The sequence below is a fragment of the Melopsittacus undulatus genome, chromosome 13 (genome assembly GCF_012275295.1).
Source record: "Melopsittacus undulatus isolate bMelUnd1 chromosome 13, bMelUnd1.mat.Z, whole genome shotgun sequence".
NCBI lineage: Eukaryota > Metazoa > Chordata > Aves > Psittaciformes > Psittaculidae > Melopsittacus > Melopsittacus undulatus.
The window spans coordinates 3225916-3245401 of NC_047539.1; the positions used below are offsets into that span (position 1 = coordinate 3225916).

Sequence of the window (19486 nt, forward strand, 5' to 3'; positions counted from 1 at the left end):
GCTATAGAGATGGATCTTTTATTCCCTTAACATAAGCGATGTGGTTTGTTGCTAGACTGTAGCACCATGCAATTTAAACCTAACTCTCCACAAGATGATTGCCTTTCTCTCACTGAATGCTCTGGGTATGGACCACGTCTAGTCCCTCATATTAAATGTGATAAAGCAAGGTCAGTCCTTAGCCAAACCTGATCACTGTGTGCCACAGCACCGTTGAATTTCTGTCATGTGTGCAGGGGAACAGGAGAGCTCCTCACAGGTAAAAACAATGTACAGCTGTGTTCACCTTGCACCAAACAGCACTGCCATCCCCACAGCCTGCACGCAGTTCAGTCTCTCTTTAACTACCCTCTTGTGGTATCTCTGAAGAACGACAGCCTTTTCTAACAGGCTAGAATAAATCCAGCTCTTCTTGACCACTCCAGTATTAACTGAGGCAAAAGCTTCCTTTAGAAGGGCAAGTAGATGGTGATTGGTTTACAGTTTGGCTTGTTTTTTAACAAACGCTCTCCAAATGCATCTTGCTTGCCCCAAAATACACTGAGGCCCTTCTAAAATGTGGGCTAGCGAAAATTCCACAAGTTTATACTTGCATTTTTAGTTGTCTTTGAAAGGAAAAATAATCTACACCCCTCCTCAAATCCATCACTGATTCAACAGAAACCAGTTAAGAGCTTTGAAAATGCAAAGTAGAAGGTGCACCTCATCAACACACAGTAATATTTTGTATTTGATAGGTAAAGTCTCTGCTTACTGAATTAAGTTCTCACTTATTTTCTTGTGTTAAACACAATTGTATTGTGGATGGATGGTTAAGTTTCTAGGACTAAATACAGCTTTTTCAGTAGAGAAATGTATCACAAATTCAACCAAGAAAAGTGCTACACTGAGTTTCAATATTGAGAAACAGTAACGATTAAACAAGCCATGCTAGGTGATGAAATACAGCCTATCTGCCCTCAATAACCAGAATGACCAGACCTTGTCAATTTGGGTACTACTTAGGTGTTTGAATTATCAGTTTTAGCAAATCTAGGACCCCAGGAAACTGTTAACATAGGTTAGGGTTAAAAAGCTTTCTCAAGACAAAACAGCAACCCAGACATTGCTCATCCCTTACCATGACTGACTCTGCAGTTTACCTGATTCAGGGGTTTTGTTCTCTGGGTGACTAAGGCAGTAACCTCATTCCCTTGGGTGACTCCTGGGATGACTCAGGCAGTAGGTGGTTGCTATTACACTGGTGACTCTGAGTCTTGTTCCCAGCTGGGGCTTTTCCCATTTATAAAATGGGGATAATGCTATAGTGAAGCCTGTATTACCAAACAGCAAGTACGATGATTACAGTCTACAGGAAAGGCCTCAGCAGAAAACACCAAACAGGATGTGTGAGATTACAAAGTGCCATCATGATTTCAAACAGCTCTTTGCTGTACAGGGCTTCACTCCTATGATTCTGCCCCTGACATTGAGTGTGCATTCTGAGGTATATCAATACATGTGTTTCTATATGCAAGCAGTGCATAAATGAGGAGGAGGATATTCCTTATGACCAGGAAAATTCTTTGTGCTAAAATGATTTTAGTTGCAAGGTACCTGTGGGAAAAGAAAGGTGTATTCCCAACCACACAACTGGCAGGATGGGACCATGCTGGAAACTGCCACCTCCATGATAAGCACTTGGGGGTGTTGCCAGCTGGGAACTACCATCTTGTCCATGGTCACAAGCAGTCTAAACCCCTGCAGATGGAGACAGGGCAGAGGAAGAGCAGTTTGCCTTTACCTGCAGGTTTTTTTCTTCTTGGCTAGCAAAATCTTGCAGTCCTGTATGGTGGGTACCATGGCTAATTCACTGAGGCCTTCAGTTTTCACTCCTGTCTCTAGTACTAGCAGGGTTGTTTTGGGTTTTTTTTGTATTATAACAGCACTAGGAAATGCTCACTTGCCCCAGTCAGGGTACCAAGCACAGTGCAATCATGTAGTAAGACAGACTGTCCCAAAGAGATTCAAATAAAGAATGGCCGAGATTGGAACTTTACAGTGCAAAGGAAGGAACACCGGATGAGAGTGCAAAATTAACAGGGAGGAGGTAGTCCCACCACTCATTTGCATGTACTTGTCTGAAGCAACCAAGTTAAAGGCTAGTCTCCATCTGGAATTAAAGAGTCACCTTCAAATGGCAATTCAGACCATTTAGGTTAGAATCCTGCTCCAAATCACCTTCTGAAGCTATGGATGAGTATACCTCCAAAGATACCACAGCTTGCTCTTTCTTGCCAGAAACAAAAGCAGTAAGCCAAGTAGTTCCCTTGAAAATGGAATATAACCCATGGTCTGTTACCTTGTTCCAGTGCCCCAGGTGGTTTTCAGCAGAGGTCACCTGCACATGTGAAGCAGTAGTTAGAGTTCAAATTATCAAGAATCATGCTAAATATTTGCTTAATGAGGCACAGCCACAGCAAATGAAAATACTTCTTAGTAACATCCTCCCCAACCTCCATTTGCCTGTCTTCCAGTCCAGCAATAACCATGAATTTTCATGAGCTCATACAAGCAAAGGTAAAAAGGAACAAAAATATACATTGCCTATGCTCTCAGAAACATTTGTCTGCAGAGTTTATTGCTGCCTATAAGAGATTTAGCTATTGGAAGCCATGAAAGAGAACATTACTAGCAAAAAAGGTGAGAGTATCAGTGAAGTGTAAATAGTAGAAAACCAGGTTAAAATGAAGTATTTAGTATGAAGAAACAAAGAAAACCACATAGAAAGTTTAAAAAGAAGGGGCAAAGCATGACTATCAGGGAACAGATGTGACTGCTTTCAAAGGATCACTTCCCCTGTGCTGCTTCAGTTGGCATATCAGCTGGTTATAGGAAGCTGCTAAGTAGGAAACTAGTTGGAATGTGGGGAGCTTTAAAGCATAAAGCAAAGGTCCTGGGTCTGTAAGCACAGTAGCTTGGGGTTTTCTATGATCCAAATGTCTCACACCTTACAGAGTAATACCCTTCATGACTCATTTCATTCCTACAGGTGGTATTTGGCACTGCCTTTAAGCAAGCTTCCTTTAATACTAGGGATTCAAAAAGAGACTTAACACAAATGTCTTGAATGGAAAACCCTGCAAAAAAGATGTAAATTGTCGATACCTGCAAGCTAATACCCCTGTATCAAACTTTTGGAAAGCAACAGATGCATCTAGAAAAGTTTTGAAGCATTAAAAATCCTGTTTCATCCCTTGCTATACCTTTGAGGCATATTCCTCTGAGCATCAGCACTTGTGTAAGACCTGACACCAGAAGCTTCAAAGGCATACAGCCACTTGAACTGTAGTGAAGTCAAAGGGAGTGAAATGCCTCCATGCTCTCTGATACTCTGGGAGTGTGGATTCGTTGGCTTAATTGGGAATTCAGACCCATGAGCATGACTATGCTCAGCATGAGAGGACAAGGATCATGGTCTGTACAATCAGAGACCACACTTCTTCCCCCTGAAGACATTGCCAAGCCATTAGGTCTCCTATTGCCATGCTCAGAGATGAGCCTGAAAGATGATGCTTTCATTACACCCGCTCTCATGGGGCCCTTCACACTGTATCTGTGCAAACTTGTTCCAATAGTTTCATCCTTCAACGGTCACAAATTCCTTCAGAAACTTGGAAGGTTTTTAATGATGTGCATCCAGAAGATTGAGATACAAGTTCCTCACGGGGAAAAAGAAAATCAAAAAACCCCGTATCTTGTTGCACATTTTTGTACATTCTGCACAGGTTACACAAAACTGGGTTTTATGAAAAACATAAAGCTATTCTTTTAGTTCCATGGCTGAAATTCAGGCCAATTTTGCTTTCATCGGGTTTACGTAAGAGCAGAATACAGCCAGAAGTGCTCCAGGGCTGAAGAGAGAAACAAACCCAAACTTGAATATACAGCTGCATACATTTAATTGTTTACCAAAACAAATTAGTTATTGAGGAAGAAGAAAGATTGCCTAAGGCTTGCTCAAGGAAGCAAACTGCAGTGTCACAGGTTACCTCTGCCAAAGCAACTCTGGATAAAGGTTTGAAGTGTTCACAAGCTTGTAAAAATCTGAACTAAAAGAAATGACCTCAAAATCATGTATGAGGAGGAGCCTTTTCTTCCCCCCCAAACCAGGATACAATGAAAGCTGGATTATGAAGAAGTAAGTGCAGGAAACTGGACATACATCTGTATAAACTGGTTGTAGTAATTGATAGTCCTATCATTAGCAGATCAAAACTGGTAAAAAGCCACTGGCTTGTGTGGAACTGCACAGATTGACAAAAGAGCTTGACACAGAGCCACATGCTTAAGTATGGGACTCTCCTGAAGACCAAGTGGTCACTGAACTCAAAGCAAATGTTAAGAAGGGCATTAACTACATTTAAAAGAATCTGGGCAGGCCAAGGATCTGATTTCCTTTTTGTTCCTTTTTTCCTCATTTCTAGAATAATTTTATTAAGATGCCTTAGAAAAGCTTGCCTTTTCCTTTACACTTTTAATTCTGAACAAAACCCCACTTGTGGGAAAAGGTCTTTCTTCCCCATAGCACTGATGGGGTACTCCACACAAAGAAGCACCTAGCAGTTTAATTCACATTTTTTAATAACATGGCACAATTTACATTACACAAGTCTTCGCTGATGAGGAAACATGCTGAAGATTGAGAGCCGCTTCACTTTGCTTTTCACATAGGATCTAGAAAGGACTTTATTACATACAGGATAAACAGCAAAAAGGTTCGTATATAACAATCTCTTTACAATACTGAAAGCTACCACTACGGTTCCAGTGTACATATTCTTCAGGGTTGGGGTTTTTTTTGTCGTTTTCCTTTTGTTCTTAAAAAAAAAAAACCAAACCAAAACCAACCAAAAAAAAAAGAAAGAAAGAAAGAAAAGAAACCACTGCACAACATCTGGAGTTCACAAAATCTGAAGCTCACAACTAAACCTTCAGTTGACTACTAAAATAGATCTCTGAGCATTAGAAACAACTGTCTGTAGGTAACTTTTTTCTTTTTTTTTTCTTTTTCTTTTTTGCCAAAACAGGGTAACAACTTCAGATAGCACTTTCATACACTAGAAGACCAATGGAACTAATTTTATTTCATACATATATTTTACAGTCCAGTAGACAAGATAGTGAATTCTCTCTGATAAAGTCATATTCTCTCCAAATATTTAGACAAGAAACTGAACGAGTTATAAAAAACTGTGTTATGAAAAGACAGGTTTCAGAAGACCGATGCATATCTTTCCAAAGGACCGTGTTCTGCAGGTTATTTCATGTCTTCTGTGATTAGGGAACAACAAGGCTGGCCTGTTAGCTATGCACACACTTTATTACCAACTGAAGTACAAGAAATTGCATTATGAAATCTGCATCAGAGTTCATTAATTCAACTACTGATCCACAGTGAAAACATATCCATCATGTAGAAAAGTATTACCTTTCTTGTAGGATTTGTTTCAATGTAGCTAAAAATCACTTAAAACCCAAACCAGTGTGTGTCCAGACAAAAACGCCACACTGGCAATAAACCCAGACATGAATGGCTATAAGCAGATACTCTTCCAAAATAAATTTGACATGTGAAGTGACAAAGTTCTGGAAAATATCCAGTATTTGATTATTTAACCCAGATTAATGTGACTGAAACCCAATTTGTACAACTACAGTACCAGAGGTTACAGACTGCTGACTCTGACATGTTCTAAGGAGTACATGAGCTACAGTAACATCAGCCTCTTGGTGCAGGGGTTCAGACAGAAAATGACACTTGTAATGGGCTGTTTCTTCATCAAAACAAGCATGAGAAAGAGGTTTCTATTACAGATGAGCTTGTTCAGGGAAAATATGACTTTAATTATGTTGTGTGTTGAAAAGGCTCCTTTGAGTTATAAAGGCTTTTGTGAAAAGCCTTAAAATTCATTGCATAGTTGAAGGGGTTTAGCTGTCTATAACAATATATGTAACACAGCATAAGCAGACTGTGTTGATCAATATTAAGTTTGCAAATAGCACAGTTTAAGAAGTATTAATGTATTATGTTACTTAATTTTATCTATTTACATTTGTACAAAGTAAAGCTTTCATCTTACCCTTTTTGCATATATGAACCATTAACCCATGAAGCAATCTTTTTACATAAATATCTACAATTGTCTTCACTTCTGGTCTGAAAGAGCTTTGTATGGTTGACATTGGTGGTGGCTTGTTGCTAGTCAAATCATTCAGATTAGTGTCTTGTTCTTCAGTTCAAACTCGGAAATTTTTAAACTAGAAATAAAATAGAGGAGGAGACACAAGGAACATGAACTTGGCTAAAAGATCTGGAAAATTTCAACATATAATATACAAAAAAACCATTTCAAAATCTTTGCACTCAGGTCTATACATATTGTACAGTGGGTCACATCCCCAGTCTGTATCAATGACTAGTAAGAAGGTCTTTATATTATGTTCATTTACAACTTTCTGTCCCTCTTTCTCTAGTTTTTATTTAGTCTTACTCTCTTTATCGAGCTTCAATGTCCTTGAGGGTGTGAGAAGGAGGCCTCTCTCTCATCTCTGTTGACAGAGGAGTAGTCCTTCTGGGAGACCCAGGACGAGGTCCCAGAGTAGAAATAAGAGGTGGAGGGGCACTGAGAGCTGCTGTGGGGGGAGTTTTGTTGAGGATGCCATTTTGGTGTCCCGTCGGAGGACTGACTCTGGGGTAGTGCATGCTAGGCAGTCCTGGAGTGATCAGGCTTGGGTGAGGCAGGTGCCCATCCAAGGCGGCAGGGTGAACTGAGTGCAGGCGTGCATGTTCATAGTCCTCTCTGAGCATGTGCAACCGCTCCCTCTCATCCAGGTGGTTGCCCCTTTCGTGCTCACGTCGAGGGTCAACAGAGAGAGGGTGGTGGTGATGGTGGTGGTGATTGTAGTCGTGAGGTTCCCGATCCCTGAATGACCTGTCTGCTTCATATAATCTTGGCGTAGAAAGACGATGAAGGGGGTCATTTCTTAGCAAAAAGTCTCTGCCCAGGGGGTCTCTCCGATGAATATCTAGCTCTCTGTATGGATCTCTTAAGGGATCTCTCATTGGATCCCAGTGGAAAGAAGGATAGGGGAAGCGTTCTCCACCAGGAATCGGGCTAATTCCCATAAAAGGGGTCATCATGCGAGTCCTATCCAGGCCACTGATGCTGTTCATGTGATGTATACCAGCTACACCTACAGTCATGGGCATAGACACTAAAGGACTTGGATGGACGTTGGATGTAGATATAGGTGGTGGCTGATCAGATGATCTATGAGTCTGAGGTCCCTCAGGTTGAACATCATGGTCTTCCTTTCTCTCCTCCTTCACTTTGATTTCATTGCTTTTCTTTGGATTATCGTATGCCGGCTCGCTCTTCCTCTCAGCCTCACGGTTTGAAGTACTGTTAGGCCTGGTGCTTTCCACAACGGGGGGCCTAGCATAGGGTGAAGGAACCCTGGGCATTTGCTTAGACTCTTCCACCACTCGACTTTCATGGCTCAGGCCTTCTTTCTCCGAAATATAGTTGTCCTTCACCTTGTGCTCTTCAACATTAATTTCCTTTCGAGATTCGGAGTGATCCCTCTCTCGTTCTTTGGGTTTCTCTTTCTCTCGAACCTCGGGATTCAGATGGCTCCTGATCTGCTCATTTGAGCTGCGATTATGTCCGAGGGAGTTTACTGGATGGATAGGTGCTGGCGAAGGATGGCTGGAGTGTCTTTTCTCAATGCTCTCCCTAGAAGAAAGAGAAGTGTAAAAATGAAGGCATGAGACACTGCAAATACAACAAAACATCTCAGGTGTCTGATTTATACTTGCTGCTTTGCAGAAAGCTAGTAACATGCATCATTAAACACACTGTTCCTTTTGCACACCCAAACACCAGAAGAACATCCCATCTTTAAGCTAGGCCTATTCTATTATCTTGGCCCAGAAGATGAAGATCCCCAAAGCTGCTTTGTGAATGAGCTGATTGAGATTTCAAACACTGAAGTCCACAGAAAGCTACCAAGTGAATCTGCCTGTAGTACAAGTTTCTAAGACAACAGCCTTAACTGTTTGCAAAGAAGAGAAAAATCTGTAGGCATTTCCCATTTGTAGGCAAAAAGAGCAGGGCCAGGGCAAGGGCATCTCCCTCCCAGTGTTAGAAAGCCTCAAAATATGTCAGTTCATTCCATCTTTCAAACTTACTCATGATGCACAAAAGACTAGAGAATTACTGTTTGGCAGTGGACAAAAACCTAAATATGTGAACAGACTCTGTACCAATTACTTTTTCTGGAAGCAGTGGTGACCAGGGGTTGTTACGGGCAACACTTAGTGAAAAAGGTTTCCTATTTCAAATGAATCAAATTCATCAGGTAAATCTAATCCCTGGACATGTGCTGCTGGCTAAGTATGGAAATCCCATTCCATGCAGAGTGATGGACAACGTGCTGATAAAGGCAAAAGTGAGGTATAAGCAGCGAGGTCCTTCTGAAGTCCCCACCAGATCCAGTTTACATGGTTTCTCCTTGGGTGCTGCAGTCTCTGCTTAGCAATGTGTAACCTGAACACACTTGAATGAGGACAGCAGGTTGGAACTCAGTCTGGGCAAGATGAGCAAGTCTGATTAGCTGAAGGGCAACTCAAGAGGATGACTCTGGAGTGGACACCTGCTCCTTCACTTTATGTATTTTCTGCTTTGCTGAACTGACCTGTGTAAGATTTCTACCTGGAGGTACTTTTGGATGATGGAACTGCAGCAATTGCATAAAAATGCAATAAAAAATAAATGCAAATTAAAAAAGTGCAAAAAAAATCCCTTTGAAAAGGGAACTCTCATTATTATAATCTCACTAGATGTATCTAGACTGACCTATTGAAACTGTCATTTTATGAGCCATGTCTGAGAGACCTCTGAGAGGCCAGAACGTGACTGTTAGAAAACACTTGTAAGATTGAGCATTTAATACCAGAGCTGCCCAGTCTCCACTGAGCACCAACTAACTCCTTGGTATCAGGTTCTGCTCTGACCGTGCCCTGAACAGTCTGGAAATTGTGTCCTGGCTCTCATTTTCCCTCCTTTTGCTTTCCATTCAATTTAACAGCTTCCAGATCTGGACGGAGTGAGACCAAGTCAAAGCACTTCAATGAAAGCTTCTCAATGCCAAGACTATTTCTTTGACTCTGCTGGAAAAGTAGTGGCTGGACCCTGCAACACTTGTCTTCTATTCATTTTGCGATGTGACCAGTTCAGAGGACACTCTCAATTGCTTTATTTCATTTAGAGAGCTCACTGAGTCCTTTAACTGGTATTTAATCAACTTGCTATGTAATTGACATATTTTAAGTTATGTATAAAATTTAGAGACAGTAACAGGCATTTTCTGTAACTGAACAAAAATATATGTGCAACCAAAAGAACATATCCCTTTGCCAGTGTCATCCTATTCAATTACAGTGATGGTATTAGCTCAAGAGGCTATTGATTATGTAGCTTTCTTAAGTGAACTACATGTGGTTCACTGGTCAGAGAGGGCATAATTTTTTATTCTCAGATTTGTCAAGGGCTCCTTAGGTTAATACAGGAACAGCTCGAAGCCTCTGCCTCCACAAAGGAGAAACTTAAGATCATGTTCTCAAATGAACTTTTTACTAAGAGAGGTGTGTTTTGAGGCTGTGTGCTACACTGAAACATGCTTATCTTATGCTGAGTATTTTGTCTAATTTGTGTTGATAAAGGCTCAATAGGTTCTTGGATGGGATTTTTTTAATGCTCTGGGATTACATACACTTAAATGGCATCATTAGAATAGAATTGCTCAGTGACATCTTTTGAACAAAATACCACTGAGAAGGAACAAATCCTAGTTTTCACAGCAGCTATTTTTACTGATATTTACCCTAATGCTGGGCTGGAATAAGAGAATTCCTAAAGTAAAATAAAAACCCCTTTGCAACTGCAAACAATGCTCCAGGAGAAGGTGGGGACTGAATGAAGTCACTGCAGTGCAATTCCCCAGCCTGCTCTGCACCTAGGGAAAGTTCAGAGATTGTACTTTCATATTATCTAAGCTATCTTGAGGGATTTACCTTATCACAGTCTAGCTGCAAGGGGCTGTGGAGCAGCAACCATGCAGCTTATCCAAGAACCAGTGAGTCACTGCACCCCACTCTCACACCAAGCTTAGATGGGGAAGAGCCAACCTAAGAGGCACCTCTGTGGTACCCTTTCCACTGATAACAGAAGGAATCTAGATTCCCAGTTCTCCTGTTTGGGCAAATCAAGGTTTTTTGGCAAACACAGGTAACAAAGACTGGGACCTAAACTAGAAAGCAGGGCTACATCCTCACCCTGCTGGGTGTCACTCAAGATGCAAGAACAGGTATGAGAGGCTCACAAACTGCTCCAGACATTATCTACATAGGGAGCACATCTCCATGAAGGATTCTCAGCATCTTCTCCTACATGCAACAGTGTGAGCATGCTGCAAAGTAGAACTCTTCAGAACCACACAGACAGACACACAGCAACACTGGATCAGTGAAAACGTAACTGTACTGAACTGGTAGCCATAATTGCGCAGAAGTATGAAGCATGAATGATGCTCATTTGTAAGATCTCAAATTACTGAAAATAAATATGTTCTGAGCTATGATAATGGAGTTTAGGCAATGCCAAAGCAGCTTGCAAGGAATGTATTTTGGAAAGGGATTTTCTGTAGCAGGAACACTTGATAAGAAAACAACAAAACACCAACTGAAATCATATCACATAATCCTAAAGACTACTCGTATCATTGGTAACTAAAATGCTTTGCCATTCAAGCCAGTAAAGTTACTCACATGCTTAAGCATTTTGCAGGACAGAATCTCCAATTTGTAACAGCAATTTATTTTGAAGCATTAACAGCAGACATGAAAATAATGAAGCTATGCTACCAAACAGAAAATATTCCAATGGAAAATGTAGGTGAAAAGATCTGTAGTTTGACTTGCTCTTCACGTTTTACAGCAATACAGAAAAGCTCTTCAATGTATTTTTAGAATATCTAATATGTTAGCATAACTTCTTTTAGAAAAGGCTACTAATGCCTATATTTGGGTTAGTGACAGAGAAGTCAGAAAAGCACATCTCCTAAATATTCTTCTATGGTAAAAAATTAGAAACAAAGAGCCATTATGTAGCAACGTAATGTGCAAACTGAACAGGAAAGCCATTAAGCCACAACCGAAAAAGCTGAAATCAGCCTCTCTACATTTTTCAAGGAAGGCATGACACTTGCTGAATGGCAAATTCTTATAATTTGGTACTTAGATGCTAAGAGGATTTGTTACTAAGTTAACTGCAGAATGGGAACAGTCCTGACAAAAAAAATATGACCAGGTTTTACTTTCCATTAACCCTTCCCAGCCTGGACATGTTAGTGTGCAAATCCATGTAAAACACTGAACAGAAGAAGTGCTTGAAGGTGTGTAACAGCAGTGGGTGTGTGTATGGCTTTCTGGAGGGGAATTAAGGTTCATTTAGTGAACTGCATGCACTAAAACTTACTGTGGTATTGGAACATGACATAGCTGGTGCATTTTACAGTGTTATAATTGTACAACTCCATCAGCGGTCCCTCTGCTACCAGAGGGAGGTAGCATTATTTGTTTTGCAGATAGGGTCCAATTTATTAAGTTATTTAAGTATTCCAAGGCGCAGATATGCATCTGATGGAATTTACAATCATTTTAATAATCCTGTCAGGCACCTATCTACACATTAGGTCTTCAGAAGACCTATGACAACATGACCCACAAGGTAACAAAATGTGTGGGTCTGATTCTATTCTCACTTGACACAGCCTGAACTCTGCTCCAGCAAAGCTCCTTCTCACAAAGTGCAGTGCAAGTGAGAAGAGAAGCAGATGCAGTAGGAAACAGCTCAGTTAGAAACCTGCATCATCTGTAGCGCCTCATGTTGTAGGCAGCAATGGTGTCAGCTCTGCAGGTGTCCCTCTCCTGAAGCTCTGGTTTAACAATGTGCCAGGCTGGGAAGGGTTAAAAGCGGAACAGAGCCCCAAGCTTTGAACTAGACAATTCTTGGAAGTGTTCTTTCGTACCTTTCTTTGTCATCTTTACTAACAGATGAGTCTCGTTTATCTACATCTCTATCTCTGTCATGAGCTGCAGCAGATGAACTGCGCTCCAGCTCTCCTGGCTTCAGCCAGGGCGGAGGGGTCGGGAACGAAGGAGGAGTTCGGTGCAGTCGGTTCCAGGGCTCGTGAGGGTTGCTAAAGCTCTGCATACTGGGGCCATCCTTGTGGCCGAACATTGAGTTGGGTGCTGAAATGGTGAAGTGGAAAACAAAAAGGTTTAAGAAAAAGGTATGCTCTAGTGAAGGTACTTACCAAAACAAGTTTTACAGCACTCAGAGTTAAAATGAATACATATTATTGGGAGCTGGAAAAGGAAAGGAAATTAACAGAGATTCATTAGAGGGTCTCATTCCTAAAAATGGGCAGCTGTTTTAATTGGAAAGGGAAATGCTGTGGATAAAATTGACAAGGGATGAAGCAGTAAGATAAAAGTGACAATGATCCTTATTCCAAACATTTTGGCGACATCAGGAAATGACCATTATACAGACTATAAATAATGGAACTTCTTGCATTTGATCCTGAACCAAAGTAAAATAATATGTGACCAAAATCATGCCAGATTGGAAGTATGGATAAAGACAGTGATTACTAAAAGGATGATCTTTTGTGACTGGCCAAATCTAAAGAAAAGTTTATGATCCTGGACAAATAAATGCAGGTTAGTAATCTTTTCCAGGCACATGTCCCAAGATTACTGGTGAAAAAGGAAAATAAAGTGTCCCATCCACAGCTAGGGATGCTGCACACATTAACTAGCTTTGAACATGCAACAAAACCATCAGAATTACACAAACTACTTAGACTCAAAGGTTCTATGTTCTTTTTTTCCCCTTTTTTTAATTGAAGGATGTAATAGTGACACTGAACCCAAACTATTAAGTAATTAACAGAAAACAATTTACCAATTCCTAAAAACTGTTGTTATTTACAGGAAAAAAGTCAACTTTCAAATTCTTAGTGGTCCCTGGTCTAAGCAACTGGTAAAAAAAGAAAGCAAATAGTCCCCATCACTCAATATCCTGAGTTACACAGCAAAGAGGAACCGATAAACAAAGAGGTTACTCACTGACTGTGGGGTTCCCCAGTCCCCCGAAGGCGTTACTACCCACTGCAGTGAGGCCGCTGAAGGAACCAGGTCGATTGAAAGGCTCTGCAAACCAAGAAAGAGCTGCAGCTTATGATGAAGCATGAGTGTGTTATCCAACTGCTTTACAGCATGAAAGCTGCCTGTGCCCATCAGTAGCTGAACATCATCCTCCCACAACACAGCCGTGATTGGGACATAAACTGCTATTTTTTTCCAGACAGTATGTATGGGATCATCTTACTAAGAAAACTTCCTCTTCAGATCAAAACAAGATGTTCAAGTAGACCCAGTATTAAGGCCTGTGCTTCAGCATAAGTACCTAATTCATTTATAACCTGCAAACATCCCCATATTTATTTTCTTTTATTCCAATTCAATTCATTTCAGGAAATGTCCCTGGCTAGCAAGACTATTATTAACTCCAGCAACTGTGCTCCTAACACCTTCAGGCCATGTCTCCTAAACCATAGCCAGGATATAACTAAAATGTTCTGTTATACTGGTGTGTTGTGCTGACCTTAACATTTTGTATTTCTCTTGGTATTTGTTGCTAATATCATACAGAAAACGGGACTGAAAAGTATTGGTAAGTCATGGAAAGCAAATTCTCTTCCCACTTCTTTCTGAGGAAGTCTAACCATTTTGATGAAAATACTCCTGATAAATGCCATCACTGGTCTTTAGGAAGACCAAACCTAGTGTTTTCTATAGGCAGCTAAGGGCAGAACAATAAACCTCCAATGTGTGTCTGCTGTATCAATTCTGTGACCTTCCCAAACCTTTCCCCATGCAAAATAAAATGTCAGCTTAGAGCCTTCATTTCAGATGCTCCCATAGCCAGCAGACCATCCTGGTACAACATCAGCAACTTGGGTAGTTGTGGTTTTAACTGTGCATTCACTGATTTTCACTAATGGATACATTTGAGGCCAGCTCACAAGATTCTAAGGCTACATTTCCCACTCACTTAAATGGAAAAGCAGCCAATGTAAATAGGAATTAAGAAAAGAAACATCTCTATGAACTGAAGCCGTAACTTTACAGCATTTTTTCTGACTTGGTTATAAACATGACTAAAGTGAAACCTAACCAGCCCTGTCACTCTGCTCCTCTAGCATTCAGATGTTCTCAGAAGCATTTCAAAACATGCTGTCAGTGATACTATCTATGATGTGTATTTAGACCAGCTACTTGGCTAATGGCTAACATGTGCAATATGATTAAGAAGTGCAAAAAGATTAAGAAGGTAAGATAGTCACAAATGTCTCCATGTGGAAAACCTTCAATAATCTCAACAGTCAATGCATGTTACTTCTGCACTGTATTCACTCCTAGTTAGTTGCAAAGTGAACGTACCTAAGTGAGCAGCTGGGTTGAGGAAGTTGCTGTGGTGAGGTGGTGGGCCAAAAGGGGTGCCGGCTGGATGACCTCCGCCTGCCAAAACAAAGCAGAAATGGTCAGTTTCTACCAAAAGCTCTGGAAGGGACTCAGTGTGCCCTATGCCTGACTATCAGTTCTTGAATGGCAGCTCACGTCAGCAGAGATTACTGTAAACTGGGCAAGGCTCTTGGGTCAGGATCTTATAAGTATCACTGCTTTTCCAAACAGAAATTCCCAGTTAGAATACAAGGGGTAGGGGAAAAATGTTTTTGTATGGGTAAAAAAACAAAGTCATGTGAAATACAACTTATTTCCAACTTGTTGTCGCCTCCATGATGCATTAGACACCACTGTGTGAAGAAATGTTCCTCCATTTACTACCTCTATGGCATTTCATCAGGCTGGACTTTTTCAAAAGCACAGAGAATAATTTAAAACATATTTATCAAACAGACTAACAGCCCCTGGCACATCTTCCAGAGAGTTCATAAGCCAAAGCATAAGGGAAATTTCCTTTTAACATGGCAAGGGTGAGCATTTTAGTGAGTGTGCCACAAGGAGATTTCACTTCTCAGTACTCACTGGCTGTGGAGAAGAGAGTTGAGGGCCGGGCCAGGTCATGGGGGTGGTGGATGGCTCCAAAAAGGCTGGGACCTGGTGGCCTGCTCAGGAATTCTGGTTTCAGGCCAAAATCCAGCTTGTGCGGATCAGACTGCATCTGTTTCTGAAATGCAAGAGCAGCATTTGGAAGAGACTGTCCTATACAACAGCAGCAAAAGGCACTTTCAGAATGATGTAGTTATAGCAATTTATTCATACTAACTCATGTTTTAAGCAGAATATTAACTTTTGGACGCTGAGCATAAGTGAACAGCTGTTTTCCTGGAAGGGAAAAGTCAGAGGAAGGAAATCTCAGGCTCCCAATGCACATTTCTCCACCAATCTCAACTGTGTTTCACATATGTTCACATCCATCCCTCTGGAGCAAAGCATTTCAGCTCAGACCCGACTTTAAAGAACACACATAAAAATCTTTGAAGGGACCTCAGAAGCTGGCTTAGCTGTAAGAATAGGTCTGTCTTAAAATAATAACAAGAAAGCTGAAGAGGAATGTTAGTTTGGATCTGATCCTGGGTGGGCAGGCCTGTTACAGCTGGGTGAAAGCATCAACTGCAGCAAAGGCAGCTGCCCTCTTCCCCCTGCAGCAATCCCCTACCAGACAGTGGACACCAGAACCACTGATTTCAATGTGAAGCTTCAGTCAACACATGCTTGATGCCTTGTATCTTCATAGCCTCTCAAGCTGCAACTGAGCAGGTGAGGGGCTAAAATGAATCCAATTACAGATGAAGCATGGTAGATTTGGAAAAAACTGAAGTCCCATTCTGACTGCTTGCACTGCAAACTTAAGGCACTGTATCCCTGTGGGTATCAGAAGCAGCAGGCTTCTCTGTTAAGGTAAATTTGCTGAGGTAGCTGTATTGTTAATGCTAAGTGGATGAAGGATGGGCTCTTCTTTGTGCCATGGACTCATGTCAGTGGTCCCTATTTAGTAGTTTTAGAGAATGAAGAGGAAAATCAAATTCCCAATTCCCTGTGCTGCCAGAACTCCCCAAACACAGCTTGCTGATTAACTGTGCAGGTCAGCTGAGAAGATTTACAAATGGGCCACACTGAACCAGGCGATCTTAACAGTCATTCTACAGCTTTTACGCTTTATAAATCAGTGTTTTAATACTGTGCCAGCTCAGAGTCCAGACCATTACAGTGATATAAATATGCATATTAAAAAGTTATGACCAAGTTAATGTGCATGCCTAGTAGCTGTTTTTCAAGTGCTGATAACACGTCTATGTAGCTATGAGGACAAAAAAACAACAACAAAAATGGTTTTGGCAATGGTTTGAGGTAATGGTCTGCAAGAATACTGCCATGGAAAAGATGGCCAAGTGAAGGTCATGCTTTTAAAGAAGTAAAGTTCAGAAACATGCCTCCCTTGAAGCCCGAGTGCCAGATTTTCATGTGTGAATGGACCTTATCACTCTCTACAACTACCTGACAGGATGTTCTAATGAGGTGGAAGTTGTCTCTTCTCCCAAGTAACAAATGGTAGGACAAGAAATAACAGCCTCACGCTGCCCCAGGGAAGGTTTAGATGGAGATTAGGAACAATTCCTTTCCCAGAGGGTGCTCAGGCATCAGAACAGGCTGCCCAGGGCAATGGCAGAGTCACTGTCCCTGGAGGTGTTCCCAAACGGTGTAGATGAGGCTCTTAGTGACATGGTTTAATGGTGGCTTTTGCCTGTGTGTGTGAGTCTGACAGCCCATGGGGACATCAGCCAGCTCGCCTTACTGACTGCAGACCATATCTAATGTTCTGATCTAAACTGAGACAGTGAAATACACTTCCCAATTACTCTTGAAATTATTATCATGCACAGCTTCAAAAAGTCAAGGAACATCCTTTCCTGCACTGGGCTTTATTCCTGTTTCTTAACATGCAAGACAGAAAAGTATTAGGTAAAAAGAAATGGCTGCATGAAAATGGCATTTATGAGAAGTTATAAATACACGGGTATGACCTCTCTCTGAATATCAAATCAAGGAAGATTCAAAGGACATAGATAGCATGGGAATAATAATTTCATTTCAAGAAAATACCTTTTCAATAAAATAAGAAAAAGGACATATAACACTCGAGGTCTATAATCTTGTCTTTTTTGATAATGGGAAGATGAATGAAGATCACTAGCAGGGGAAACATAAGGAAGCAGAGAAGAGAGATATGTCTACTGCAGCAAATTAACCTGTCAACCTTGTTTAAAAGGGTTATTTTTAAACTCTATTAGCTGCAGGTTTTAGTAGCTGTTCAACATCTTCATATTTCTATAGCACTACTTCATACAATTCAACTGCATGCACAGACTGCAAAGTGTACTGGACTCCTTGTTAACCGTACTTCCCAACACAAGCTATGGAATCCTGAAGTACAAGGATGAACAACAAAGAGCATCAGCCTTCTCTGACCTACTGAACAACTGCAGGAGCAACAAAGAATTGTCACTGACAAATACAGTGAAAATATTGTAAAGGGAAAGAAACCTTCTTCAGAGTCCATGTACAGTGAAAATGCAGTTGAAGTAAGGCTGGAAATACCCTATTAGAAGAATAAATTGTTTGGTTTTCTCTGACCTCTGTTTCAGCAGAGCCTGAACTGGCCATGGCCCTTACCCTTGAATTCTCAAAGCATGTGTAACAAAGAAAAGACTCAGTGCAATGAGAGTGTCTGGATAACATTACCCCATCTGAGAGGCTGTGTCTGCCTGACCAGCCCAGACACACAGAGATCCCAACCTCCAGCTATGAGACAGCTTGGGAAGAAGACTGATGAGAGGCTGTGCACCCACACTGAATGAAGCACCTTAGGGACAAGCAGCAGTCTTCCTGTGCCCTCTTCTGTCTGTGTACACTAAGTAAGAGGAATGGGATACACATGCCTACCTTCTCTAGGCTTAAAAAGATCCAATATTGCTACATTTGTGTCCTCAGCCATAAACAAAAGCAATATTGTAGCTCACAGGTACACCCATTTTGCTCTTTCTAGCTATAAAGGGGTGGCTGTCACCTAAGATCTGGTGTCCTTGATACGAGCTAGCACAAACATTCCTTTGAGACTCACCTTTATGTTTTTAATTCTGAGATGCCACCTCTAGGAAGTGGAGGGTTACACTATAATGCTACATATGGTTACTTTAACAAGGCATTAGCCATGGCACAGAACTGCTAACAGCTAGAGGCAAACTCTTCCTCACGCAGGTTTGCTCTGTGCCCCTCAGGTGAAATTCACTCATGCCCAGAAGACTGACCTTGACTTTCTGTTGGTGATGGTATATCTGCCAGGCGATGTGGACATGCATAGCACACCACTTTCCAGGTTTCTGGAAAAAACAAAGGGATACAACATCAATCAGAAACTTTCCAGAACATTATGATGCTGTTACTCTAATTCTAGCAACTCTTGGCCCCTCTCAGCACAGTCTGTTTTGGTCTAGGGGATTCTCTGTATCGAGACAATGGAAGCACATGGTCTCCTTCAGTCCTGCTCCATCCTCCTGGGAAACCAGGCATGCAAAGAATTTGTCCCTTCCTAAGCAGTTTCTCTGGATATCCAGGAATGCTCCTGGTCTCTCTCCTCTCCAAATGAACTCATGCTCGGGTTTTACACACTCTTGTAATCTTCTGATGCCACTGGCTAAGAATGCAGCTTGTGTTACTGAGATCAATGCAACTGTCTCTCAGTTAGCAGCTGCTCCGCATGGCTGGATTGCTTCACAACTGTACAGGGAGCTCATTTCCCAATGTACAGCTGTTCCAAGACCAGCTTTTCCACCAAAAGGTGAAAATGAAAGTGCTTTCAAACATCACTCGGTTTCAAAATGAATCTGACTCCCTCTGGATGAGCTTTAAGGTCCCTTCCAACCCAAACCAGTCTGTGATTCCACGACACGGGATCCCTGCCAGGGTAGGTGTTCAGGATTTGGCTCAGGAGACTTTCTAAGCCAGCACAATAGGAGGATTATCAACAATAGGGTTGCATGAGAAGAACAGAAGACAACTTTGTGCCTTTCCTCAAGTGACCAGAAGATGCATAAGAAAAAGGACTGACCACACTGCTCAGCAAACAGGGTGTAAAGCACTGAGCTGGAACACAGCACTGCTCTGTAATGAGTCTGCTGCTCCGACCCGGTGGGGACTGAGACAAGCTTGACAAACTGTATCACAAGAAGATTTCTTACCCTCAGCATGGGCCTGAACGGATCTGTCAACTGTGAAGAAGAAATGACAGCT

At 41.5% G+C, this 19486-nt stretch overlaps 1 protein-coding gene across 6 annotated transcripts in view; it reads right to left on the bottom strand.

Annotated features, from left to right (window-relative positions):
- Positions 1-4605: 4605 nt before the first annotated feature.
- Positions 4606-19486, bottom strand: part of AUTS2 (activator of transcription and developmental regulator AUTS2) — a 715720-nt gene continuing 700839 nt past the window's right edge. For all 6 annotated transcript variants that reach the window (XM_034068703.1, XM_034068706.1, XM_034068704.1 and 3 more), the window contains 7 exons: positions 19435-19464; positions 18505-18576; positions 15221-15362; positions 14615-14692; positions 13238-13321; positions 12133-12355; positions 4606-7778 (listed from right to left, as the gene is read on the bottom strand). In XM_034068703.1, the coding sequence (XP_033924594.1) occupies positions 6539-7778; positions 12133-12355; positions 13238-13321; positions 14615-14692; positions 15221-15362; positions 18505-18576; positions 19435-19464 (1869 nt within the window). In that variant the 3' untranslated portion in view covers positions 4606-6538. The remainder of the gene's footprint in view (positions 7779-12132; positions 12356-13237; positions 13322-14614; positions 14693-15220; positions 15363-18504; positions 18577-19434; positions 19465-19486) is intronic.